Source organism: Malaclemys terrapin, chromosome 5 (genome assembly GCF_027887155.1).
Source record: "Malaclemys terrapin pileata isolate rMalTer1 chromosome 5, rMalTer1.hap1, whole genome shotgun sequence".
NCBI classification, from domain to species: Eukaryota; Metazoa; Chordata; order Testudines; family Emydidae; genus Malaclemys; species Malaclemys terrapin.
Genome location: NC_071509.1, coordinates 101,943,628 through 101,971,495, shown reverse-complemented (window position 1 = coordinate 101,971,495; position 27,868 = coordinate 101,943,628). Strand labels below are relative to the sequence as shown.

General features: G+C 40.3%; 1 protein-coding gene across 2 annotated transcripts; it reads right to left on the bottom strand.

Moving 5' to 3' along the window:
- Positions 1 to 326: 326 nt before the first annotated feature.
- Positions 327 to 26,921, bottom strand: MYOZ2 (myozenin 2). Of its 2 annotated transcripts, XM_054030072.1 has the most exons (6): positions 26,758 to 26,921; positions 26,080 to 26,182; positions 15,647 to 15,816; positions 11,687 to 11,816; positions 9,230 to 9,413; positions 327 to 776 (listed from the first exon to the last, which is right to left on the bottom strand). In XM_054030072.1, exons 2-6 carry the CDS (start codon positions 26,153 to 26,155, stop codon positions 545 to 547), a joined length of 792 nt encoding a protein of 263 aa, XP_053886047.1. In that variant the 5' UTR covers positions 26,156 to 26,182; positions 26,758 to 26,921; the 3' UTR covers positions 327 to 544. The 2 variants fall into 2 exon arrangements, with proteins under 2 accessions (XP_053886047.1, XP_053886048.1); XM_054030073.1 differs by lacking the exon at positions 26,758 to 26,921 and having other exon boundaries at positions 26,057 to 26,146.
- Positions 26,922 to 27,868: the final 947 nt, after the last annotated feature.

The following is a 27,868-nucleotide window of genomic DNA, read 5'->3' as shown; positions in this document are numbered from 1 at the left end:
TTGGTGGTGATACAAGAATCAGCAAAAACATAAGTGATAAGCCTGCTCTCACTGAAGAGCTTTAACCTCACAGGGAGCAAGATTGGAGCCCAAGCTTCATTTCCAAATCCCAGAATAAGCAGGCAGTACTGACAGTATATTGAACAAATCTGACATGGTATCGAGAGGATCTGCTAGGACCAGAATAGACTGCCATGATGTCAGAGTCATTTCTTCCTTATCACAACTGCTCTTAATGTGGCAATGCAAAGGTCTGAAACAACATTAAGTTTTCATTAAAGAATAAAAGTGAAAAAAATAAAAGGTATAGACAGACAAAAGTCAAAAATGTGTCAATGAATAGTTGCCAAATTATTTTATTTATATTAGATTTCTAGATGAAATTAAACTCATGAAAAGGGATACTGTATCAGAAGTTATTAGACTCCAGCTACCAATGGAGGTTGTTGCAAGGAGCATCTATTAAAAGTCAAAATAATAACACACTGATTTTTATGGTCAGCTTTCAGCATTTTGTATCAAATATAAAACAACAGCTTCCTTTTCACAGGTCATCCGTTTCTGGAACAGTGTTGGAATCCGAAGGCTGGATGAACACTATGGGAATATTCTCTGACGTCCATCCCTTAGGAGTCCTGTTGAAGGACCTCCTGGTAGAAAGAGGATTAGCGAGGATCATGAACCTGGGATCATTTAGCAGCAGTAGATTAAAATCTGGTACCTTGAATTTAACCAGCTTTGATGCTCTCTCAAAACCACCAAATGGAGTGGCAACTCTGTAAAGATGGTGGGGGGGAAATAAAAGTGAAATGTGATTTTAACAATACCCATTTTTCTTTTGCCCCAAGAGCTGAAAAAGAATAATCTGTTTTTTTGTTTTGATTTGGTTTGATTTGTTATGACATTTTTTCAGTACAGTAATATGATTCCTAGCTTTCTGAGATCTCTTGGAAAACTTTTGGAAAAGCCATATGTTGATTATTTTTCTGGCAAATTCTCTTCAATGCCCCTCTTTTGTTCCTTTACAATTTTTCTTTACATACATGTTTATTCTCAGCCTCTCTCATAGTCATAGTTACTCAATATTTGGATGGAAAAATTATTGAACAATAAGCACTTAAAGTGAGTGCCTGATGATTGATGATTTAGTCACTGAAGGTATTTTGCGAATGATACATCTGCTATATGCTCCAGCCTCTTCCCCTCCTATTTTGAGAGTCAGAACATATTGTCTTCTAGACATATTAAGGACCAGGTTCTATTGTCTTATGTGCATTACAGACCTCAAGAAGGTGAATTAAAGCAGTAAGGGCCTGATTCTGATCTCACACCACTATAAATCAAAGGTAATGAAGTTGAAGTCAGTGGATTAACAATGTACGACCCTATCTACTCACAAGTGTTGTATTGATTTAACTAAATTGGTTTAGAAACAGGCTTAGTTAAATTGGTGAAAAACAATGTTGTAATTGAAACCTACTCTCTGAAGAAGACTTTGTGCCTCAAGAGCCCTGCCTGAGTTTCTTTTGGTAGAGGTTTGCAGAAACCCAGGCCGAATCTAGCCCAATATCTGCTGCCAGTATTTTTAATGTTATTTAAAGGTAAATGGTCCTGAGGTGATTAGCTTGACAAATGGAAAGATAAGAAACACTTAGCAAGCATACACAGTTAAATGAATTTGCAAATATTTTAAAACAACAGTATTTCCACATACAATTTGTGATTCTTTTGTACTTGCAGACTTCTGGGCTGAGAGTTTTCCCTTAGCTGTTCCAGAACGCCCATGTATAAACAAACCTAACCAAACAGAAATAAATTGTACCAAATGTGGACATACCTGTTAGTCAATCAAATAGTTTTTCTGGAATATATCTAGATTATGGCCAGTAAAGAAGCAATTAAGATTTGTTAACTGGACCTTGATTCTTGGTTGCCACAAAACCACATAAGTAGTGGCACACCCAAGTGAATTCCAGCTGAAAACTGAGAGCTTTCAGTTGGCCCACTTGGTTTTCTGGGTTTGATACAGAGCGATGAATCCATTGGTCTAGAGTTCCTGGGGCTACTGGTCCTCCAGTGCAGACCAAAACAAATAATTGAACACCAGCAGAAACCAAAAGAGAACAATTGAAGATTTTACTGGAATGTTAGCAAGTTATACATGGTATACTATACTATACTATACTACCAGATAAGCAAACCACAAGATTCAACAAAAAAAATCAAAGGGAAGTATCTACTATCGACTAGACTACTCTATGTGGTGCATAGAGATTGCTCACTGAAATTTTGCAGTTAGGTACATAGAATTATAGAATCATAGAACTGGAAGGGACCTCAAGAGGTCATCTAGTCCAAACTCCTGCACTCAAGGCAGGACTAAATATTATCTAGACCATTCCTGGCATGTTTGTCTAACCTGCTCTTAAAAATCTCCAATGATGGAGATTCCACAACCTCCCTAGGCAATTTATTCCAGTGTTTAACCACCCTGACAGTTAGGAAATTTTTCCTAATGTCCAACCTAAACAATTTAAGCCCATTGGTTCTTGTCCTATCCTCAGAGTTTAAGAAGAACAATTTTTCTTCTTCCTCCTTGTAACAACCTTTTACATACTTGAAAACTGTTATCATGTCCCCCCCAGTCTTCTCTTTTCCAGACTAACAAACCCAATTTTTTCAATCTTGCCTCGTAGGTCATGTTTTCTAGACCTTTAATCATTTTTGTTGCTCTTCTCTGGACTTCTTCCAATTTGTCCACATCCTTCCTGAAATATGGCACCCAGAACTGGACACAATATTCCTGTTGAGGCCTAATCAGCACGGAGTAGAGTGGAAGAATTACTTCTTGTGTCTTGCTTACAACACTCCTCCTAATACATCCCAGAAGAATGTTCACTTTTTTTGCAACAGCTTTACACCGTTGACTCATATTTAGCTTGTGGTCCACTATGACCCCCCGATTCCCTTTCCACAGTACTCCTTCCTAGGCATCATTTCCCATTTTATACATGTGCAACTGGTTGTTTCTTCCTAAATTGAGTACTTTGCATTTGTCCTTATTGAATTTCATTCTATTTACTTCAGACCATTTCTCCAGTTTGTCCAGTTCATTTTGAATTTTAATCCTATCTTCCAAAGCACTTACAACCCCTCCCAGCTTGGTATCATCCACAAACTTTATAAGTGTACTTAGTGTGCCATTATCTAAATCATTGATGAAGATATTGAACAGAACCGAACCCAGAACTGATCCCTGTGGGACCCCACTCGTTATGCCCTTCCAGCATGACTGTGAACCACTGATAACTAGTCTCTGGGAAGAGTTTTCCAACCAGTTTTGCACCCACCTTATAGTAGCTCCATCGAGGTTGCGTTTCCCTAGTTTGTTTATGAGAAAGTCAAGTGAGAGTATCAAAAGCTTTACTAAAGTCAAGATATACCACGTCTACCGCTTTCCCCCATCCACAAGGCTTGTTACCCTGTCAAAGAAAGCTATCAGGTTGATTTGACATAAGTTGTTTCTGACAAATCCATGCTGACTGTCACTTATCACTTTATTATCTTCTAGATGTTTGCAAATTGCTTAATTATTTGCTCCATTATCTTTCCGGGGACAGAAGTTAAGCTGACTGGTCTGTAATTCCCTGGGTTGTCCTTATTTCCCTTTTTATAGATTGGCACTATATTTGCCCTTTTCCAGTCTTCTGGAATCTCTCCTGTCTTCCATGACTTTTCAAAGATAATCGCTAATGGCTCAGATATCTCCTCAGTCAGCTCCTTGAGTATTCTAGGATGCATTTCATCAGGCCCTGGTGAATTGAACACCTCTGATTTGTCCAAGTAATTTTTAACTTGTTCTTTCCCTATTTTAGCCTTTTCTGACTCTATCTCATTTTCACATCATCCCAAGAAGAGCCAGCTCTGGTTCCAAAATTGATCCTGGCAAGGTGGTAAATGCCTTGTGAAAGGTTCTGATCACCCAGACTCCATGGGAATGGAGGATGGTTTTTGGATCAGGCTCCAAAACTACATCTTTTGATACATAAAGGACCAGATTTTGTAACAGCAGCCACTCTTCACACACAGTGACTATCTAAGCAAGCTTGGAAATTTTCTTCCACGTTACACATGACAAATTCTGTACTGTACCTTACTGATTAAAAATAATTACTTTATAATCAGTACAGAGTGAGTGCAGTGACCTACATGTTATTGGAAAATAACGATCATTTTAATTGCTGCTCTAATTAAGATATATATTCTCCGGGTAGTGTTCATGTAATCTTTAATGTTTATGGATTTGTAAGTTAACAAAAGGATAATCAATGTTAATTTTGTGTTTGTGCTTCGATATTATTATTATAATATTTTATATTATGAAATAATTGCTTCCGTTTATAATTCTGTCTCTACGTAGAGCACATAGGTATAGATAACACATTCAAATTTGTGTGTTTTATGAAAATTCACTAAATATCTTTTGAACTTACAAAAAATGAATAACTGCTATACTAAAGGTGGCCTCCCTGGATTATTCATTTACACATACCTGTGTGCTATGCAGAAATACATGATGATCTGCATGAAAGAGAGTGCAGTAATCAGCTAATAAATGTTAATTTGTCCTTCATGACATCAGTACATTTTCCTGTGAGCAATAACTTGTATGACGACAAGGTGCTGTAATACCCTGCACTGTTTGGAAATTAAGCAAATAGTCTGAGTTCTGATTCATTGTCTGTAACCCAAAACCAGTGCCTAAAAAATTCCGAATAGTCATTGCACAATATAGGAGAAAAAATGCTGGTCTCAGGCAATGGCAGCAGGAAGTCTAGGGAGTGGTTTAATATTCACTTTGCATATTCCTAAAATGCTGATGCATGATTTAAAAATATCATGGCACATACATGTATTTTTTAGCCCCTGCTCTATATGTGCACATTATTTTTTTCCTCATTTTTAAAATCATTATTAAATTGTCCCTATAAAGGAGAGAATTTTTATTTGAAATTTTTGAAGGTTAACAGATTGAGAGAGAAAGTTGTTAACTATCCTGGTTTAGCTGCTATAGTCATATAATAAAATAATAATAAAAAAAAATTCTGCATTTGCCCGGAGTTCTTTAAAAATGTGAATAACATTTCCTAAACGTTCTGCTTAGAGCTGTGCAGTGGAGACCTGCCCTTGACACACCCACACACTCTGGAGAAAGTAGGACTCAGGTGATGTCCCCTCACCCACCAGGATGCCTTGGGGAAAAACTGCAGAGAGAATTGGAACCATGCAGAGACACCACTGGGTAGGACCATCTGAAGAAGCAGCCAAAGCAGGACCCTTTGGACATTCTAGAGACTTTTCTACAATTTCCACTGGACTTTTTATTGCATGTGCCAATTGGCTGTTTGTTCCAACCCTCTCCTTCCTCTCCCTCACAATCTCTTCACCTCAGCTTCATTCCCTCTTAACTTCTTCTTCCAGTCCCTGTGCCCCTCCCCCTCACCTCATTCCCTTCAGTGTCCCCCCTCCTTTTACTTTACTTTTAGTTTAACCATTTCCCTCCTAACTAAACCCAGTCATAAAAAATAAATAAATCTTCGCACTAACAGTATGTTCACTGCTGTCTGCTTGTGTGTTATACACTTTCCCCTGTCCTATGTCTTTCTTGTCTATTTAGACAAGCTCTTTAGGAGACGGACTGCCTGCTAGACTGTGCTAAGACAGTGCCTGCCTCCTGCAAGTTGAGGGCACTCAACACTTAGCAGGAGACACTTAGCATTTTACAGGATCAGATCCAGCGTTTGTAAATCAATCAAGCAAAGCACTAGCCAGATGGACTGGATTCCTTAGTGTTTTGGAAGCAATAGATTGGGAAGGGAGAGGCCTGAGCAAGGACTGATCTAGTTGGAGAGGAAGAACCAGTCAAACCTGCTTGTTGTCAGATGCAGGCATGCTGCAGTGCTTTATTTGTCACCTATAATTCTATTTTTGACATTTTTCCCCACTGGAAAGAGAGTGGAAAGAAGGGGTTAAGTTAATTTCCTATTATAAACTAATTAGCAAAAGTAATTCACACTGGCTTTTCCATACCGATTCTTGGATAGATTCTTCCAGGCTGACATTCTTACCTTTGTGCCAGTTAATTCTCCTTGTGTCCCCCGGGAAACTCATCTCTAAAGGAAAGCAATTGGTTTTGCCATTTCCTATAGAGTTTCCATTAGAGTAGGGCACCTCTAATTTTCACCAGGAGCTCCACAGGTTCCTTACCAGCAGAGTCTGCGCAAGGTATTCTCTGAGCCTGTGTATTCTGGTCACCCTGACCATGCGCTCTACTCCATACCACATATATTTTAGACTGCATTGGTTATCTATAAGCCCTTAGCAGGGACGCGACTTCAGTTCCTTTTTGCTGCCACAGCCTCCTCCTTGGTGGACTTACAAATGCTGCCAGGCTCCTGTTGTGTAAACCCAACCCCAAGTCAGACCATTAGCTCTATTAATTCCTGAGATCTGATCCTGCTTCCATTAGAATCAATTGTTAAACTCCCATTGATATGTGGTCAAGATTCAGCCCTGTATTGCTGGAAAGGGTAAATGATACATTTCCGCACAAAAAAAGTTCTGAAGCTTTTTCTAGCTTCCATACACCTCTAAAATAGTCCTGATTTAAAGTCATCCTTGTCTGAGTCTTATTCAACAAACCTAACTCATTTCTTAGTCAGGAAAAACTCCTAGTGAAGTCCCATTGATTTCATTAGTAGTGGTGCTTGAGCAAGCAGATTTGAAAGGATCCTAAATTTGGTCTCTAAAATCAAAGAATGTCATTTTAACAAATATAGCTGAGTGTACTAAGAACAATCTGAACACTATCTTTGGAGTTCCATGCCAAGCATGCCATCAATCCCACTTCTTCTCTCCTTCTGTTGATTAATAGTGAATGAACCTGTGTGTTGCACTGTACTTGGAATTACCAAATCCTGAAAGTGATTCTTCCTGGAGTGACACAGTGGGACTGAAAATCCTGACTGATACTAGCTAACACAGTGACGTCATTATGACATCACAACTCATCTGTTCAGTATTTTATCAATTGCATGTTTCCAGGATTGTAATGAAAGAAACTAATTAGCTAGACACTTTCTGCATTAATAGTGACTAGAGGTCATAAATATAAAGGTATTGTACACATCAAACAGCCAATTTAGGCCTGACATAGTTTGGTGCTTTTTTCCAGATGGGGCAGGGTATGTTTTTATTTACAATATGAAGGATTACATCATTCTGCCTTGTATTTTGAATTTACCAGTTCCATTTTTAAAACTTTCTGGACCAAAATAAGACCAAAACATGAATTTCAGTAGCAGGTTTCAATTTGTTATAACAGTTAGTAGGGATGATATTGACCCTTCCCATGTACAAATGCACAAAAGAGGAATATGTACTCCCAAAAGATGCAGTTACACCACGTCATCCTCATGGAAAAACAAGACTGGTAGCGATGAGAAATGGGCAGTGGACAAAACCTAATCTCCCTGAGGAGGCTGAAAATCTGAATATCAGCCAGATCTCAGACCCTATGTTTATAGCAATTCTGCTTCAGTGCAGCCCCAGGTTCTTCCCTTTACCAGCAATGGCAGCATGTATCTGACTCAATTGCTATCTATAAGTGTCTATCAGGTTTTCTGTAGTGCTAGTAACCATAGTAGCTAAACTGTGCTGCTATTGTTCCCATGATAGCTGTTGTGGTCACATAAGCTCTCCAGTCAGTATCTTTCATGTCATTTTCTCAGGGGAACATGGCACATTGTTTCCCAGCTCTTCCTCCAGGTCAATAGCTACAACTACTTGTTCATCTGGTGATACACATAATTGCTGTGAAGCAGATTTAGGGGAGACTATGCAGTGCCATGATGTGATAGCTGTATTTCTCCTCCTCACCCCCATAATTTAGGTCCACCTGCGTACCTCCATGCTCCTGAATGTAGATGTTGGTCTTGACAATTTCCTACAGATTTACATTCCCACTATTTCCCATTTTCTATGGAAGTAGATTGCCACACAGCTGGGTTGGTTTGTTTGTTTGTTTTTATTTTTTTGGCCAGTTTTTTGGTTTGGCTTAGTCAGCGGGAGCTAAACAGGAGCCATTTAAAAAAAAAGTTTGTGACTTTAATAAAAGAAGATATTGTGCACAATATGAATAAAAGTGGGAGGCACAGTCTGGATGTTTTTTAAAGCTCCCAAAAATAGTTCCAAGTTCCAACCAATGTCAACATAACAAGAGGTTCCAATGAAAACCACAGTACGCCAACTACCGTGTAAATAACTTCTCATTCAGCTCCCTGCTGGCTCCACACTCAGTACCTTGTTTTTGGTGCCTAGTTTTTATTTTTGTGACCCTATTTTGCAGATTTAGAACTGAAATCTCTTAGTTTAAGATGTTACCAGAGATTGCAATGGCCCGTTAAACATAATGGAGGGTCTGTTGCTTCAGGTGATGGACCAGCTCCAGTGAGGGCTGAATGCTCTCAGCTTCTCCAGGCTTTTAAGGGCAGCAGGTGAGAGTTGAGGGCTCTCAGCTCTTTGCTGGATCAGACCCTAAAATACAAATCTGTTGATTGTGGATTGTAACAAAAAGAAACAAAAATTGATGGTTCCTATTATAGTGCTTATGAACCAAACTCTAACCAGAACTCTCCTTTGCATAGTGCTCACTTGGGGACTGATCCAGTGCCCATTGAAGTCATTGGAAAGATCTAATACGCTTTGGATCATGCCCTTGCTGTGTCCTATTTATTCCATCAAGTCAGGCGCACTGGAACAAGTTGTATAGTAGGGGTGTTGAAAGCCATTGAACCAAACTGTAAACCCTGTATATGATGGAAATCACTTCAAACCAGCATCCCTAGTTCTAGCACCTTTGCTAGAAATGCATCAAATTCCTAATTTCATTGGATATTGTGTTCTTCTCTTACTTTTTCTTCTTTAATTATTTCTTAGTCTTTTACTATGACCTTCCTCTTGTGTTGTTTATGCTAGAGCTTATTTTAGAATCCATTATTTAGATTTAGACTAATTGTGCTTTCCCCTTTAAAGTCTTTGTGTGTGCGTGTGCACATGTGTGTGTGCATGTATGAACCAGTTTTTTTCCATATAGTTTGGTTAAAAAAAAATTCCACTTCACATATGTATTTCTACCGTCCGGTAAAATTCATCTTCCTTCCTAAATTACCTGTTAAAGCTCCTGTAGTCAGGCAGCTCTGGCTTTGCTTCAGGCTTAAACAGTCTAGGGTATAAAGCCTCCAACAGCTCTGGGTCATTGCTGATGGCTTCTAGCCAGGGGGACTGATAATATTTTGGCACAGAAGTAGTGTTGAACCTCTCAGGAGGAATTTCCTTCAGTGGTCCAGAATATCCTTCATGGAAATAAATCAAGGATAAATAATTATAATCATGCATTGCATTTTATAGCACTTTTCACCCAGGTATCTAAAGAGGCAATTACACATATTAATTAATGCTCACTACAGTCCTATGTAGTTACACATATTAATTAATGCTCACTACAGTCCTATGTAGTAGATAAGAATTATTATATATCCATTTTATAGAAGGGTAAGCTGAATAAAAGAGAGGGTTAAGTTACTTGTCCAAGACTACATAGAAGTGGGAAGCAAACATAGGGGATTTGTACCACTTTAGTTAAACCAGTGCAAAAGGCTGTGTAGATGCTTATTTAGGTTTAAGGGTGGTTTATTTTGGTTTATCTTAAACCTGTTTCTTGTTTATTTAAGCTGGTTTAAACCAAAGTACCAGTGTCCACATAGCCTCTTGCACTGGCTTACCTAAATGAGTTTAAAATCAAACCTTTAGTTAAAATAATTCAATTCTGCCTGTAGACTAGTCTTTGGGTAGGCTTTTAAAAAGCACTAAAAAGAGTTAGGAGCACAAGTCCAATTGCCTTTCAGTGGGACCTGTGCTCAGGGCTGGCTCCAGCTTTTTTGCCGCCCCAAGCTGCGAAGAAAAAAAGAAAAGAAAAAGAAAAGCCCGATTGAGCGGAGCAATTGAGCTGCTGCCAAAGAGGAAGCGAGGCACTGAAGGACCCGCCGCCGAATTGCCACTGCAGACCCAGATGTGCCGCCCCACAACAGACGGACTGCTGCCCCTTTCTATTAGCCGCCCCAGGCACCTGCTTCTTTCGCTGGTGCCTGGAACCAGCCCTACCTATGCTCCTAATCCCTTAGGCACTTTTGAAAAACCATCCAGTATCCCTGGTTCTCCATTGTCTTGCACCATGCAAGCAAGTGAAGAATCAGACCCATTCTCAACCTCACCAATGAGGGATAGATTCCTTCATCCTTACTCCTTTCGATCAGTACCTTACTACATAAGTAGTTCCATTGACTTTAGTGGGATTACTTCCATAATTAGGTGCTACACAACAGGCGTAAGGGTGGCAGAATCAAGCCCTTACTATATACCATAGTTGAGAGTATTAAAAACAGCAAGGGGTTGTCCTAAGATCTGAGTCAAAATTATTTGTTGGAAGAAGAGGGACAATTATTCCTAACTTTTTACCTTGATAGGTTTCTAATTCTCTAAATTAATTCTATTGCTTCATTTCAGCATAAAAAACACTGTTTTGTTTCCAAATCAGAAAAAAATCAGAGTTCAGACAAATATTTTCTGCAGACAATGAGCTCAAAGATCACACCTCAACTTTGGAAATAGAGATTGCACCCATTCACATTGTATTGGGCTTATGGATACACAGTGTACTAAAGCTCTTAGTACTTTTAGCAATCACTGATAGAGTGGCATTGATCCAGTTGATACTGGCTGGAAAAAGTCTACACAAAACATGCATGCACTGAACAATGCTGAACAAAGAATGACTTTGTAAAAACCTCTGCCTGCTTATGGATAATTCAGAACCAGGAAAAAGAGCTATATTCACTATTCATATATTCATATATTGTCACAAATAATTTGGCCAGCTCTAGTCTTTAGGCTTCCATGTAGCTCAGGGCTTTAAATAAAGAAAACAGGATCCTTGCAAGCAAGGTCTTTAAAATAGAAAAATATCACTGCATCCAGAGAGACAAATTCTCCTCTCAGCTATTCCCACATAAAGGGCTCAATCAGAACCTGCAGTGACTTCAGATTCACATTTAGAAGCTGTAATAAAATTAGTGATGCTGAAGCTCAGATGGCTGAAAATTTTAGTGCAGATAGACAATTAAGATTGATAGGATCAGATCAATGGGGTTATGCAGATTTAGGATCTGATGATCTGGCCCCAGATGTTTATTCAAACTTATCAAATATACTTTGGCCTAAATGTCTCCTGGGATTTCTAGTGTTTCATGGCATTAATTAGCTCACAGATATCATGAGAATAGCCTCTCTCAATGTATCTATGTATTTCCACTTGGGTGTGAAACTAGACAATAGAGGTATGTGAAGATTTTTATAAACCACACTGAAGCAAGTTAACTACTCTGATTTGCATTTCAAATGAAGATTCATATACATTCTTTACAGTACTTCTAACTTCATTTGAATCAATTTGCTGATCCCTAATAAATATCCCATTAATGATCATGTAACAAAATGCTCTGCTGTTTTCTGTGCTGTGAAATAGCTGAGTACTCAGTATGTGCACAAATTACAATAGTTTGTACTTTACCTGGTGCAATGTTTTCAGGATTTGGTGGGCTCCGTGGGTCAGGTGTATTAGGAGGTGTCATTGGTGCGTGCTGATGGCCAACTTCGGCACTGCTAGTTTCCATTTTAACACTCTGCATAGGTTCACTACGCTGCATTAGAATAGAAACAAATACCATTGATAGCACATGCATATCAAGAGATGTTATATGATTCTCTGAAGTAGGGAAGTAGTATCCTCATATTACAGATGGAAAACTGAGTTGGGGATATAGTAAGCGACTTGCCCAAGGTCACTCAGGAAGTCTGTGTTGAGCTGAGAACTGAACCCATCACCTAGTCCAAGACCCGATCTACTAGATCAGTGTATCTCAGCATTTTCATGTTGGTGACCCCATGTTCAAAGACAAAAATGTTTGTGAACCCCCCCACATGTACTATAAAAGTAAGAGCAAAAAATGTATTAATGATAACAATGATAAGCCTATATAATTTAGGTGTGTCTGTGTTTCAAGAGGCTGATAGAGAATACCAGATCTGGAAAGGTAAGTGTGTATGGGGAGTGGGGGAAGAAGATTTTCTTTGGTTTAGATTGCAATAAAAATGGCAATGCCTTAGGACTCCCATCCCACAATTGTCTTTCATGACACCTCCCCTGCCCCACAGTTCAGGACCCCACTGGATGAGAAATACTGCCCTAGACTGATCCTAGATCCTTCCTATTCTAGGATTCAAGCAATCTGGTGGGTTAATATAAAAGCCATTGATTCTCTGTAAATGCTTTTTGTATACCAATTGAAAATGCATCAGCCACACAAAAAGTCTATACACCTTTGTGGGATTGTTTTTTCTTGTTTTACAGTAGTCACAACAATCTTAGTGCAGGCGACTTCTTGGAGATTTTTAATAGGCTGGAGTTATCCCCACCTCCCATCAGGTCATTGGTTCTAAGGAAACATCCAAAGCCTTAATCATTGTTTCTTTAAATACAGAATCAGAGGCTTGTAAAAAAAACAGTCAGTAACTTATTTTAGCAATGAGACAGTCTAAAGGGGACTTAAATATAGAGTGTGTTGGAGTAGGATTTCCTTGAGATAGAAAAAACAAACAAATACTTTTTTTTTTAACTTGAAACAAAGGAAATATTTTTGATCAGGTCAGTACATTTTAGAATGCTCCTAAAGTATATTGGAAAGATCATTTTAATCATAGCAGGCAAAATCATCCATTCCAGTGTAAGGCACAGAGTAGATCAAGGCCACACAAGTGCTGACCAAACAGGCACTTAAGGGAGGTCAGTAGAAACTAAAAAGGCATCATTCTCTCCCTTCCCTAGGGTCTGTGTGAATATGAATGGCTCAGCTTACATTGTGGAGAATACCAAAGAGGGAACTGAACAAGGAACTGACTGCAGAAATCCCATGTGAGTTATAGTGCTAGTATCAGACTTAACTTTGGCTGCATGGCTTCTATTATCTATTGCATAATCAGTTAACATGCAGCTGCGGGGGAAGGAGGGGGGAGTGTCATCAGCATATTTCCTCAGGAATTGGCCAATTCAATCAGTTTTATGGCTGCTTTGCATTACCAGGGCAGTGCAAATCAGCCAGATTGTATTGGTGAATCTGGCCCACCAGCTTTCAAAATCTCAGGCCCACATGCTCAGGTAGTGTAAATCATTCATTTCAATGGAGCCATGCTAACTTACTCTAGCCCTCAGATTTTTCAGCTTAAATAAATATTAAACCATACGGTCAAAATGTTCAAACTTGGGTGCCTAAAGGTGAACACTTTAGGGTGGGATTTCTAAAAGTGCTCAGCTAACCGTTCAGATAACTTTGCTCCTATTGACGTTAGTGGGAGCATCTAGGCCAATGCTGAGTGTCCTTGAAAATCCCACCCTATATCTACATTTAAGACCTAAATAAATGGCCTGATTTTCAGGGGTGCTGAGCACTCAGTATCTTTGAAAATCAGCACTTCTCAACATCAAAACTTGGCCCTAGTCCTCATTTTAATTTCGACTGAGTGAATGAAAATCTGGAAGCTCCAGTCACCAGCTGTTTTCCTTCTACTCATCACAAAAAATGAATATAAAATCTATCTTTTTATCTATGACAGGATATTGGGACAGAGTCTCATCTATGAGCAAAGTCCATTTATTGAGCTGAAAAGGCAGGGGCTTCTGAACGATAACAGATCACAGAGCTAAGATTTCTTCCTTGAATAGGTAACAAGGCAAGATATTGGAGAGTTCAGGTGTGATCTTGAGGATTTCAACCCCTGTTTATGAATATAATCTTATACTATCTGATTGCCATGGACTCCCTCAGCATTCTGATTAGTATGGGCAGCGGGGAATAGGGAAGGCTCTACTACTGGTCTGCTACCCAAAGCTCTTCCTCATGAACTGGATCAAAAGCTTCCAGGAATCCAGCAGATGATACTGTTATTTTATTGCATTTTTTTTCTGAGACCAGTTCATAGTAACTTAGCCAACCTGGCTTCAGTATAGTACCCAACCCTCCCTACATGTTTACAATTGTAAAAGAGTTGCTAAAATAGCTTTTTCAGAGCAAAATACCCAATGCTGTGATGCAATATATAGTTTTCCTTAACACCTGGTGTTTTGCCAGTCCTGAGTAATGTGCTGCTCATCCCATACTCATGCCAATAAAAATGTTATACTACCTCACATCAATACCTTATATATATATATGTTTTCTTGCCCCAAATGAAGAATCTGATCCAACTCCCATTGAAGTAAATGGAAGTTTTGATTCACTAGCAGTTGGACTGGACCCAAAAGCATTAGCACCACCATTTGAAACATCTTTGAAGGTTTTAAAAACTGTTGGGGGATGGGAATTGCTATCTAGCAATAATTGTTTTCTAGGTTAATTAATAATATATATACCTATACAGCTCTCTTCATCTTTGAAGCAGTTTAAAGATGCTGGGACAAATTGTGCTCCTCAGTCACATGCTTTCATAACTGAAATCAGTGGGGAAGTATGCATGGAATTGAAATGCGGACTGTAGTGCATTAAGGGCCTGAACCAGCATTGAAGTCAGTGGGGTTACTCACTCACTTACAGTTAAGCCTGTGTTTAATTGTTTTGCTAGACTGGGACTGAAATGCTCAGAACCTTGCAGGAGAGAGCCCTAACTAATTAAACTTCACAACACACCTGAGAACTAGGTGAATCTGTAAATGTAATTATCACTATTTCTATAAATGTAGAAAACGAGGCGGAGAGGTTAGGTATATTACCCCAGGCCCCAGAAGGAATGAGTGTCAAAACTAGTATTAGAATATAGAAGCATCTGATTCCCAGTCAGCAATTCCTACTATCCCACAAATGTGCCTCAACCGTATTCCTTAAGGGCCAGCTCAAGGGGCAGTTTTGTCCCCATGGCCCATTTAATTCCTTACTCCTTTCCTAAGAGTGCCAGCAAGGAAGACTATTAGTGCCAATTGCACAGGTGATGTTACTGACTAGGAACTGGAATAAGATCACCAACCTATTTTAATAGTAATAATAACAATAATAATATTAATACTTGCTGTTTATATAAAACTTTGCATCTTCAAAGCCCTCAGCTGTTATTAACAAAGTAATCCTTACATCATCCTAAATCACCAATCAGCTGCCACATGGTAATGACTTTTGGTCACTACTGACCTGAGTCATATTTGGATGTGAATACTTTCAACCTGAGGCCCTGGAACCTTGTTGTCCCATTCTGTGGGACCTAAAAGCAGCACCCAGATCTGAGCCTTTTTTGGTTTGTCTAGAAGACCTCAAAATGATACAGCTCACTTTATGTTTCACACTGGCCTTGTTCCAGGTCATGGTTCAATTCAAATCTTTTCCTAAAGCTATGGATAATTCTTGCAATCAGTACCATGCAAATCATAGTTAACCCCACACCGGTCTCATTGTACTGTATTTAGAAACTTGTAATACAAAATACTCACATTCCTTTGCTTATTTGCTAAATAATGATAGTTTTCATAGGTGTACTTGTCAGATCTCCTTTGACGCATCTTGAATAGCCTTGCACCTCTGTTGCTGAGTACTGATAATTCCTCCACCATGATGTCTCTGGGGATGCTGATTTTCTTTCCAAGGTCTAGGCCATCTGACTCTGTAACACGACAGACAAGCATACGCCTTATGGAATATTCTTCTCTGCTTTCCTTAAATGCTGCTTTTTGCTAAATAATGCTTATTATTATATTCCCTATATCTGTGGGCCAACAAGAAATGCAACCCAGTTCCCCAGTAACATCCTCATGCTTCATGCTATATTAGTGAAATCACTAATTTTTTCAGGGAGTTATGAAGTATACCGTAGCCTGGAATGAACGTCTAAACCACTGCACTGAGAGCCTGATTTACAAAGGTGCTGAGCACCCACAGCGCCTGTTGATTTCAGTTAGAATTGTAGGTGCTCAGCTCTTCTGAAAATCAGGCCCTTGGTATCTTACAATATAATTTCTTAGTGATCAGTAAAATCCTACTTTCACTGAAGTCAGTGCCAAAACTCCCTTTGACCTCAGTCCTGGACCCTTCATAAATCAATATATATCCCGGACTGGAAAGAGAAAGAACTCAGCCTATTTTACACATATCTTCCTATTTCTGATTGCTTGCAATAGTTTTTGTCTCAATGATTCACTCACATTCAGATTTTTTAGAAATTTAAGGCTAGCTACCTACTGTAACAGAGGTTTGTATTAGCTGGGAGCCACTACTTAATAGTTTTATTTAGAGAATTTCAGAATAAAAGTCCAGTTTATGAAAATGAAAGACATAACAATGAATTAAAATATGCTTATAACAACTTTTACAAGATTCCTGCAGAATGATTATCTATTTTTTCCATGCTGCAATTGTTTAACAATTCTCATTAATAGGAAATTTACAAGCATCTCTTTTCAAAAGATTAACAAATGCTGGAAATCTAATTACTGCTGTCAGTGTTACTTAGGTCCCTGCTTGGGAAAAAGATCATTTCCTTGGCTTTACATTGTAACCCTGGGGCACTTTGATAATGAATATGCATGCATGGGTGGTGGTGGAGGGGGAAGAGTAAGACTGTATGGCATAAACTTCATTGTCAGTCTTATGGAGAAGTTCTGGAAGTTGGGATACTAATGGCGCTGAGTATGCTGACACTGATTGGAAGAACTCTGTCATCTGGTGCCCTCAGTTTTAAAGCCCTTGCTTACTCTTTACACCATGATAATGTCAATGCTTAGCAAACTATTTTGTTTTTCTGCCAGAGTTTGGAAAGTAGCCTTTGTCACATGTGGCTGTAATTATATCATCCAGTAAAAATAATATTGTTAAGCAACTTCTCCTACTTTGTCATTTACAATTACCCAAGCTCATCATTTTAATAATAGAACTAGGGTATGTCTACACTGGCAGAGTTACATTGCTGGCAGTTACATCGCAGCTCAGAGAGTGCTGAAGGGAAACCGCTGTTGTGTGTTCATACTCTCTGCTGCCTGCACAATAGCGTGTTCACATTTCCGGCACTTGCATCGGTATTCGGAGCGGTGTGCTCTGAGCTGCTATCCCAGAGAGCATCTCTTCCTCTTCTGCCGCTAAGAGTTGCGGGAAGGCGGAGGGGGTCGTGGGGCATCCTGGGTCCTGTCCCAATGCCCCGTGATGCATTGCTTTGCATCCCAGCAATCACTGTGCTTCTGTCCGCATTTGGCACCATCTTTCAATGGTTTGTGTACTGCACGCTCTGCCTCTTCGGTCTGCAGGAATGGATCCCGCACTGTTGACCAATATGCTGCTCGCTCTCACTAACACATCATGAGTGGCAGTGGAGTTATTCCTTAAAGTACAAAGGCAAGAGCAGTTTGACATTGATCTCACCACGCATAGTAGCTACGACATGAGATTGCTTGTGGCATTCACAGAGGTGCTGACCACAGTGGAATGCTGTTTCTGGGCTCAGGAAACAAGCACTGAGTGGTGGTCACATCATCATGCATGTCTGGGATGACAAGCAGTGGCTGCAGAACTTTCGGATGAGAAAAGCCACATTCATGGGACTGTGTGATGAGTTCGCCCCAGCCCTCCGGCGCAAGGACATGAGAATGAGAGCTGCCTGGTCATTGGAGAAGTGCGTGGCGAGTACACTGTGGAAGCTGGCTACTCCAGACTGCTACCGATCAGTCGCTAACCAGTTTGGAGTAGGAAAGTCGACCGCTGGACTCGTGTTGATGGAAGTGTGCATGGCCATTAATCGCATCCTGCTCCAAAAGACATCCTGTACACACCATAATATTTGTGAAGAGAAGGGTGAAAGCTTCACTCAGGGCTGGACTGCTGAGGCTCAGCGCCTGGAGGCTGAATTTGAACAACCAGAGACCAGGGCTATTAGAGGGGCGCAGTGCGGGGCATAAGGATCAGGGATACCTTGAGGCATCTGAAAGCCACTAATATTTGTTGCTATGCTGGGGAGTGCAGTGCTTGTAATGCTAGGAGGTAATTGTGATTGGTGCAGACGACGCACTGTGAAGGTTTAAGAAAATTGCCTGCTGCTTCGCAGGACTCTGTTTGCTTTCAATTAATGGAATAAAGATTGCTTTCAAACCAAAACAATTATTTTATTAAAAAACAACAACCGGAGGAGAGAGACAAACAAATAAACACATCAGCACTGTGGGGGCTGGGGAAAGGAAAGGTCCCAGGAGGAGCTGGGGTCCCGGGATGGTTAAAGATTTGTGTATGTCCAGGTACCATATGCAACCTTGTCCTTTGGAGTACAGTGCAGCAGGTACTGTTCTTCAGCAGGGCTAAACTGCAAAGGGACAGGTGTTGAGTGCAGTGGGTATCTGGAGTCCGCAGGGCTGGACTGTGTGACGGGGCAGGAGTGGAATGCACCAGGTACAGACTGGAGCCAGGAGGTTGATAAGTATGTGTTGGCGGTGTCTGGGGAGGCACATGTCAAAGAGTTTTGCAACAGTGGCTGCAGGGGAGGGCGGGTGTGGAGCTGCTTGGTTTGCAGTCCTAGTAGCATCTGGAGTGTGTCTGCTTGGCACTCCATAACGTTTAAGAGCCATTCCATGGCTTCGTTCTGGCACACCGCAGTCTCGCTTTGGTCCCTCTTCTCGCTGTCCCGCCATTCCTTCAGTTCTTGTTTTTCAGCTGTGGAGTGCATCATGACAGAAAGTCCTCTTTAGTTCTTCTTTCTAATTCTGCGCAGCCTTTCAACCAGTGATAACAAAGAGGGAGGCTGGGCTCCCAAGGTCAGGTCTGTGAAACCAAAATGCAACATTTGACAGAAGCAGTATTGTTTGCAACACACAGACCACTGATTCAGTGATTTAAAACACAGCCACTATTCACATACCTGTCAATAACTGGCTGACCCCAGGCAAGCACACATGAGCCACAGGACCCCCAAAATGGTGAGCAACCACAGGGGCAGGGGAAATCAGTGTTCCAGGACCATACTGTACACTGAGCACATGGCTCTTGGAGAGAGCCAGCACTGTAGGAGGGGCCTGATAATCATTCCTGTCCCCACATTTTCCATAGGATGTGATCATAATGGAAGATATCTCATTGCTGAGGATGAGCAGGGAATCAAGGGAGAGTCTTCTCCAAGACTGCGACTTCCACCCTGGCCCTTATGTGGCTCGCCTGTGTGCAGCAGTGGTCCCGCTCCTCCTTCCCATGATGGCAGAGTGGCATAGGAAAGTTACCGTTGATGGGGCAAGAAACAAAGCAGCTCTGCCAAAGAACCTGCAGCAGCGGATTGCCCAGTATCTCTATGAGAGTTTCCTGGAGATCTCTGAGGCAGATTCCCGTGAAGTGAGGGAGTCAATCAGCAGCCTGTTCCGCCACTCAGACTAGGCATGTGGTGGTATGCACATCATAGAGACACAAGCCTGCTTTCTGCAACCCTCCTAACCCAAAAAACTCACTTCAGCAATTCCCAAAATCAAATCCACTTACCATGGGCCTCCTCTCCTGTTTGCGCTTTGCCAAGCTCTGACCCCTGTGACTGGCTAGCCTTCTCTGGGGTAGAGAAGAGCTCCTGGCTGCATGCATCTCTGACCTCCAAGTCATCCTCTGCCTCTGGGTCTCTCTCCCTCTCTACATCCTCGTCCAAGATTCCCTCCTCCTGGCTCGGTCCACTCTCGACTGGCATGCGAGCCACCAAAATATCCACAGTGGCCTTCGCAGTGGGGGTGGGATCACCACCGAGTATCGTGTCCAGCTCTTTGTAGAACCGGCAGCTCGTGGGCGCAGTACTGGAGCAGTGGTTTGCTTCCCGTGCCTTGTGGTAGGAGTTCCGCAGCTCCTTCACTTTGACCTTGCACTGCAGTGTGTCCCACTCATGGCCCCTTTCTGTCATTCATTGTGAAATCTGTCCATAGGTATAATTCCTACAACTGGAGCGCAGCTGGGACTGGACAGCCTCCTCTCCCCAAATGCTGATGAAGTCTAGCAGCTCGGCATTGCTCCAAGCGGGGGATCGCCTGGTGTGTGGAGCAGGCATGGTCACCTGGAAAGATGTGCTGAGATCACTGCATGCATCACCGAGCAAACAGGAAGGGGACTTTCAAAATTCCCAAGGAATTTAAGGGATGGGGCTCACGGTTGGTCACCTGAGGGCAGGGCCGGCTCCAGGCACCAGCGAAGGAAGCAGGTGCCTGGGGCAGCCAATAGAAAGGGGTGGCACTCCGGCCATTATTGGGGCAGCACGTTTGGGTCTCCGGTGGCAATTTGGCGGCGGGTCCTTCACTCCCTCTCTTCCCCTTCGGCGACACTTCAGCGGCAGCTCAATTGGGTTTTTCTTTCTTTTTTTTTTCTTCGCCACTTGGGGCGGCAAAAATGCTGGAACCGGCCCTGCCTGAGGGTAAGGCAGTAGAGTTCAAACCGATGACCAGAGAGGCGAGAACAGGCATTGTGGGACACCTCCTAGAGGCCAATTGCAGCGCTGTAATTGACCAGGGTGTCTACACTGGCACTGAGCACTCTAGCCCTGGCGCAGAAAGCTCTACGCCTCTTGGCAGGGTGGTTTTTTTACAGCGCTGCCACTGCACAGTTTCTGCGCACTAAGTGGCTTGGCAGTGTGTACACCTGGGGAGTTACACCGCAGAAAGCTGCTTTACTGCACAGAAACTTCCCATTGTCGACAAGGCATTAGTCTCTGTGGGTGTTTATAAGCTTCAGGACAAGATATGAAGTAACATCATGCTATGCAAAACTGAGGCTCCAATATGAATCTTTGCTCTGCTTATTCAAGATGACATTTTGGTATGTGTTTGATATAAGCCCTAATTCTTTAAATATTTTTATGCACTACAGAATTTTCAGGCTTCAGTTAGTGTGTAAATGTATGCAATATAGTAAAATGAACTGAAATCAAATTACATGTTGGAAACTATTTAATTTCTTCCAGGGTATCCACACCAAAGAGCAAAACTTAACTTTGCATTACAGATTACAATAAGGGAGCAGTTGGTAGCAACAGTAACATCTGGTATTAAATAAGAACTGAAAAAAAAATGGAGATGTTAATATTTATTTTCAGAGTTTCTATAGTTTCTCATTTTTAATACATTGTGTAATATCTACTGGAAGCTTAGAAAACCTAAACAACATGAATTCTTGATATTCTGGCAAATATACATCTCTTCTAAATGACACAGGCACATTAAATACTTATCCCAGGCTGCTGCGATTTTGAATTTCCCTTTAATTCACACAGAGAGAAGTTTGCAGGCACTGGACTTGCATCTGGGATGGCTCAGTTCTGCTCCTACTGATGTCATCCAAATTTTTGCAGTTGACTTCAACTGGAGCAGGATCAAGCCAGCTATGGATAATGCCAGGAACAGGAGAATGCACTTCTGCATTAAAAATAACATGCGCAAGAACCCTGATAGCCTCCTGTTATTTAAGAGAGAACAATAAAACTAAGAGAGTTCAGCATGAAAGGTGATGTCTCAGCTTGCCCACTGCCTAAACAATGCCAGATAGTGGTGATTTATAGGCATCATGATATAGTATGCACTAGGTATGGGCTAAAGCCACAAAATTTTGATTCAGAACTTCATTTTGAACTCCCCCACATCCAAAAGTCAGAGGTGTTTGAATCTGGGGCATATCTCAGCAGACATCCTGGCTGGTTGGAGTTGACAATTTCACCTCTTAGTCTACCAATATTTTCATGTAAAGCAAAGCTCCTTTTACATATGTTTTGCTCCACTGCCTAGAACTTGGCCCACATTGAAAGTTTGTGGGAATAGGGTGGAGAGAATTCAGTTCAGCCACACCTGAACCTCTGTCAATCATCTGCTCTATACTGAATGTTAAATATTTTGGGCCCCGCTATTCTCTCAGACACATACTGTCCTCGATCTGTGTGCAGAGCTCTCATTTATGTTAATTCAGCTAGGATCCAAATACTTTGTAACCAATTGTGTGTTTTGTTGTGTATCTAGGCAGCTTCCCAGAAATGTAAACGTGAGATTTTACTCTAGTCTTCTGAAAATTAAAATCTAACCGGCTGCCTGTTTTAATGATGTGCATAGGGATTGCTATGGTGTCAGTGCAATGAGGGTGATGGGAAGCAAGAGAAGGTGGTGTTTAGAGGAAGATAAAAAAGATCATCTCCAAATGCAAAAGTTAAACATTCATAAATTGATACTTAAATCTGCAGCTCCATGCTTTAATCCTGATCTTAACTTTTTAACCTCAGTTCTTTCTCTGTTCCTGCCAAGTCCTCCCTGCCCCTTAAAATCGTAACAGCTTTCATTTTAAATATGATTTATATATTTCCCCCCTCATCCACACCCCTAATCTCTTTTAATCCTCCAGTTTAAAATCTTCTAAATATTTTCTTGTAGATTATACATTTTAATCATGAATATTAGATAATATATGTTTGTCACATAATCAGAAATAAGAATCTATAAACCTCCACAAAAGGTAGTTAAATATGTAACTGTCAAAGCATGCAATAATGATGTTATATAGAACTGGAAACTAGATTTAAAGGTTAACAGATATCAAGGGCTTTCTTCACAAAAAAATACACGTAGTTTTAAAAAAATGAATGAGCCAAGGATTTTCTCATAGTTTAAAAGTAAATTAGACTTCAGCCTATCTTAAAAAACATTTTGAACTTATTTTCTACTTTCATTTAAACCTATTACAGTGAAATCAGCATTTGTGAAAGATGAAGCTTGCCAGTCCCAGAAAGTAAAGCCCTCTACAAAACAGATTTGTCCCAAGCAGGAATAGTCCAAGTCTTCCTCCACCATTCTACCAATCCACCTCCACTCCTAACTGTGGAGGCCAGAAAAGGTGAGAGATTGTTACATTCACCCATTTAATACCTGGACTCTCTCTTGAGAAAACAAAAACATGCCTATTAGTTCCTACTTTTGTAGTGTTTTTTCTGATGTGGACCTTGCCCACTAGGGACGGGAATAACAACCCAAACTGATTTCACACAAACCACTAAAGAACTTGTGGATAGTAACAACTTTCAGTCTCTGCCAACCAGGCCCAGATTTGAAGCAGTGATGTAGAGCTAACAGGCTTTGTATTGAATCAGCAATTATAAATTTCCTGGTTTGAATCTGTTTACAGAAAGTTTGAGTCTCTATACTTATCTTAAAGTGATATTGAAAAGTGATTGAATAAAAATGAGTCCTCTTTATGCAATAGACCTGCTTCAAGCCATAAGTATTTACTTTACTCAGTAAAATAAACTTTTACTGTTTTTCACTCCTGTTAACAATACAGAGTCTAATGCAGCTTTGGGAGAATGAGTGGGATTCTTTTGTGTGGCTCAAGCAATATAATTGAATGGTTAGCTAAATTCCAATCGCAGAATCATTATTACTGGTAATGATGCGAAAACCAAAAAGAAAAAAGCTCAATTTTAAGCTCAGGTTAAGTTTGCAGTCCAGCAATTAGGGAACAAAGGATAGGCCAAATCAAAATCCCAGATCCAAGCTTTTTTGTCTTTTTTAAAGGGTCAGAACAAACCTGTGGATCTTGAGGATTTAAAATCCACATTCCTACCCAAATTTCTCCAGATGGCTAGAAAATGTCCAGGATTAGGAAGTTTTAATTGATTTAAAGTATTGATCAGTGAGTCTCAAGAGGTTAAACACATCTGATAGTTTGACTGCTTCTCCAAGGCTTGTCTGAACATCAGTGGTTTGGATATCAGGTTGGAAATCTCATGACAGAAGACTTCACAAGATTTCTAGTACGACCAGGTTTGGGCTGAGCCAAAGACACCAAGAGAGCAGCTTTTCATAGTGTTTTAGTCTTTCAGTTTACATTCCCAGCTGAAAACAAGAAATTCAGAAGTGAGTAAAATAAGTTAACTAAACTGCTTTGAACCTCAAAAAAAGCCTGGATTCAGTTCAATTATATGAATGCTGACTAGGTTCAGATGCAGCAGCATTTTGTGCCCACTCCCCCAAAATCTTCAGGGCCTTCTAAAGAGGATCTTTCTCCTAGCCCATTCTTCCTTTGCACCTTCAGTGAGAAGGATGGATTGTCAATCCAGGATCCCCCCACTGACAGACTCCAGCTTTTCTCCCACTCCTAAATCCTTGATCGTCCACTTTCACTTGCAATCAGGTAATCACCAATGTTTTGAGCTGCACTGCTGCCTGCTACTCTGCCTCAGCCCCATTCAGGCCTTCTCCTGTCATGGGTCCTGCTTCCCAGATCCAACAACATTGTCTGAATCCAGATATGGAATCAATTCAGTTTCAGTTTCTGGTGAAGGCTGAGTTGTTTCTCACACCAGTTCCCTATGCCTAATCTAGAGTCAAATTTTTAAAAGAGAGGTCCAATGGTGTGTGTGAAAATGTGAGCAGTTGTAAATTGAGTGTTGCAGTTACCTTGACTACAGTTGCAAAGGGGGTATTTACACATGCCTTTGCATGCATAAAGTTATGATCTGTACTCATAATTGCAAGAACTGTACATGCAAATGTAGGCACACACATTTTTGAGCATGGCTCTTAAGCCTCTACATTTAAAAATGTGACCCATTAACTAATTTTGAATTAAAACTGGATGTGCCCTACAGCAAATGCCTAAATGATCCATTGGATGATTTAACTGATCACTGCAGTCAGCTTTAACAAATGAGAGACCTAATAATAAGATACTTCAGAGACAATTATATCATATTTGGAACATCTAAATAATCCTAAATTGGCTTCAGTACAGCTTGGTTTAAATAGTCTTTAAATACAAAGACATGGGATCCAGAAATGGCATCTACAAAAATATTGCAAATGTCACTCAGATATTAAACTGTTTAATAAAACTGCATTTAAAAAATCTAACAGTATATTTACAACAAAATGTGAAAGGAATGGGCAGGCACTTACATGGGCAGATTCTTTTTTGTACCTATACAAAGGGCTTGATCCTACTTTCCTTGGAATCACATTTGTCAGTTAGTTATCTAAGTTATCACAATACATGTGAGCAGGAGAATAAAGCCCAGAGTTTCATAAGTAGATTTAAAGTTAGGTCGTTAATTCATAGTTAGGCATCTAAACCAATGGCCTGATTTTCAAAATTGCTGAGTATTAAACAACTTCCACAGACTTCAAGGGGGACTGCTAGATGCTCAGCACTTTTGAAACTTAGGCCACTTATTTAAGCACCTAAATAAGGTTCTATGGGTGGCATTTTCAAAAGCATCTGAGTTAGGAGCACAGTCCCAGTGAAAGTCAATGGGACATGTGCTCCTAAATCACAAAGCACTTTTGAAAGTCTCACGTTAGGAGGATAATTTTAAGCACCCACTTCTGAAAATCAAGCTAAGATTTTCATAGTCCCCATTTCCCTCAAAATGGCAACAGAAAAGTTGAATTGTTGCTTAAAAGATCAGCCAGTGACTATGTATTGGATAGAAATGACAAGAGCTAATAAGTTTCTTAATCCCAATAGCTAGCTTTGAGGGGAAGAAGGAGAATAATGATACAAATATTGTTTATAATGAATATTAAAAAAAATGGAAAACAGGAAAAAAGATATAGACAGATAATCATGTTTCGTATATGAATAGTCTTGTAAAATGGAATCCAGTCATGATATTAGCCCCAAATAATATTCTGAAAGGCTATCCAAGCAGAATGTACATCAGCTGTTAGATTACTTCATTCCTTCACAACAGTTGTTCATCTGAAAATAGCTTTCAAATGAAAAGAGACAACTACAAAAGGATTAGTTACTATAGGCACCATGATACCCCCACTGGATTATTTATGGCAGAATACCCAGAGACAGAGCTGTAAGAGAGTTAAACTCTAAGATTAAAAAGAAATGTTAGGAAGGGGCTAAAGGAACATAGGACATACAGTAACTGGTTTTAGCTCTATACCATTGCCGTAGATTTCCTTCATAATGGCTGATGCTTGTTGTTTCCTCTCTTTGACCATGGCAGAATGTGATAACATTGTGATTGTCTGGTGGAGTTTTCCTCACTGAAAAAAAAAATCCACATTTTTACATTGTTAAGCCAGTGTGCAGAATCCAGTTGACTTTTATTTCTAGCATTGTCTTCAGAATAATTAGTGAGCATACCTATTTCTAAGTTGTCTTTTTAACAATGCCAAAGACACTGGCAATCATTCCTTGCAAACATCTGATCAGAGACATGTTCTCCGATGCAAGGATAAGAAGTCCTGAGTGACATACTGTCCTTTGGCTACACAAATTCTGTAGCAAGATCAGTGCCAGTGGTCTGGGCCTTCTCATTTCCACACACTATGTTTAAAAAAAATTGCAAATCTGTGATTTATTTCATATGCTGTCTTTTGTTAACCCTTGATCTACAGTCTTAAAAATAGGAAAAATTCTGGCAAACTGCTTAAAGTGACAGCAAAAAGGTTGATGAGCTTACTAAAGCATCTTTAAATAAGCAAAGAAAGTGGATTCCCCACTAGATAAAAATATACATCTTATTTTATTCCTGAGATAAGATGTTACTTAAATGTCTTCTATGCCACAGATTGTAGGACAAACAATGTCAAAATATTTCAGGAAACAATACACTTACCCTATTGTTAGGCTTTGTTGTTCAGAAAAAAGCAATCCCAACCCCTTTTGGTGAAGTTTCTGGAGTTTGTTATGAATGGGGATGATCTGCCTGGTCCTGGATGGTTTCTATCCTTCTGGTTGGGTCTGCATGGTACCTAGTACAAAGACAAACAGGAGGCTGACCCTCTCCAAAGAGACTGGCATCCAGCTGACATCAGCCAGCTATATATAGAACCAAACACTTCAGCTAGTCATATCTTCCTGGCGAAAGAAGAGAACAGAAAGGATTCAGCTGTACCCACCACAAAGAGAGTGTATCTCTTCCAGAGCTTATTGGGAGATTTCATGGAATGCTCTCGTCATACTTGTTCAGATCATCCCATCATCACCTTGAAGAAGAATAATCTCCATGTTATAACCAGGGGAAAGACATTTAAAAATAAGGTGATAAATATACGATGAGGAAGACTATATGATGGGAATGGAATGGGCTAATCCTTCAATGAAAGATAAAACCGTACCTTTATAGTAGCTGATGACTAAAGTTAGTGGCAGACGGCTGATGTACAAAGCCTACTCTTAAAAAGAAATCAGAAACCTGCAGTGTTATTTGAGTTAAGACAATACTTTTACAATAGGCTACAGTTTGTCTCAAGAAATAGTACAAGAATTTGTCTCATCATGATTTTTTTAAATTGATTTCAGAAAACTGCAATAATTTAGAATCCATTAATACCCAATATACTGTATCACTTTATGCTAGAAACTTGTTATATGTACGATCCCAGGTATCCCAAGACAGTAGCTACCTTGTCCACCTGCCAAAGAAAACACTGAGGTTGTGCCCCCCTCCCTTTTATGTATAAAAGGTACCTGAATGGTAAAGGAGAAGGAGATGAGGAGGCTGTTTTTCTGGTTTTGGTTTTGTTGGGTTTTTGTTCTAAAGAAGTTCTGTTTTCTGCTTTTTTTTCCACATCAGAAATTGAGCTCTTGCCTCCCTGGAAGACTCAGCAGAGGACTGGTAGGATTGTGACATCACAGTACAAAAGAAGTGAAACCTGGATAATTGAGTTTGGATGTGAGTTTTATCCAGGTTCTTTAAAACAGATATATAATTGTTAATAGCTTGT

What these genes read in the sequence shown, in the direction of transcription:
- MYOZ2 (XM_054030072.1), bottom strand. Translation starts at nt 26,155, where the DNA reads ATGTTATCACATTCTGCCATGGTCAAAGAGAGGAAACAACAAGCATCA. An exon ending in GAAGGAAATCTACGGCAATG is followed by an intron (nt 15,817 to 26,079) that starts GTATAGAGCTAA and finishes GTCGTGTTACAG; the next exon opens with AGTCAGATGGCCTAGACCTT. An exon ending in TCCTGAAAACATTGCACCAG is followed by an intron (nt 9,414 to 11,686) that starts GTAAAGTACAAA and finishes ATTTCCATGAAG; the next exon opens with GATATTCTGGACCACTGAAG.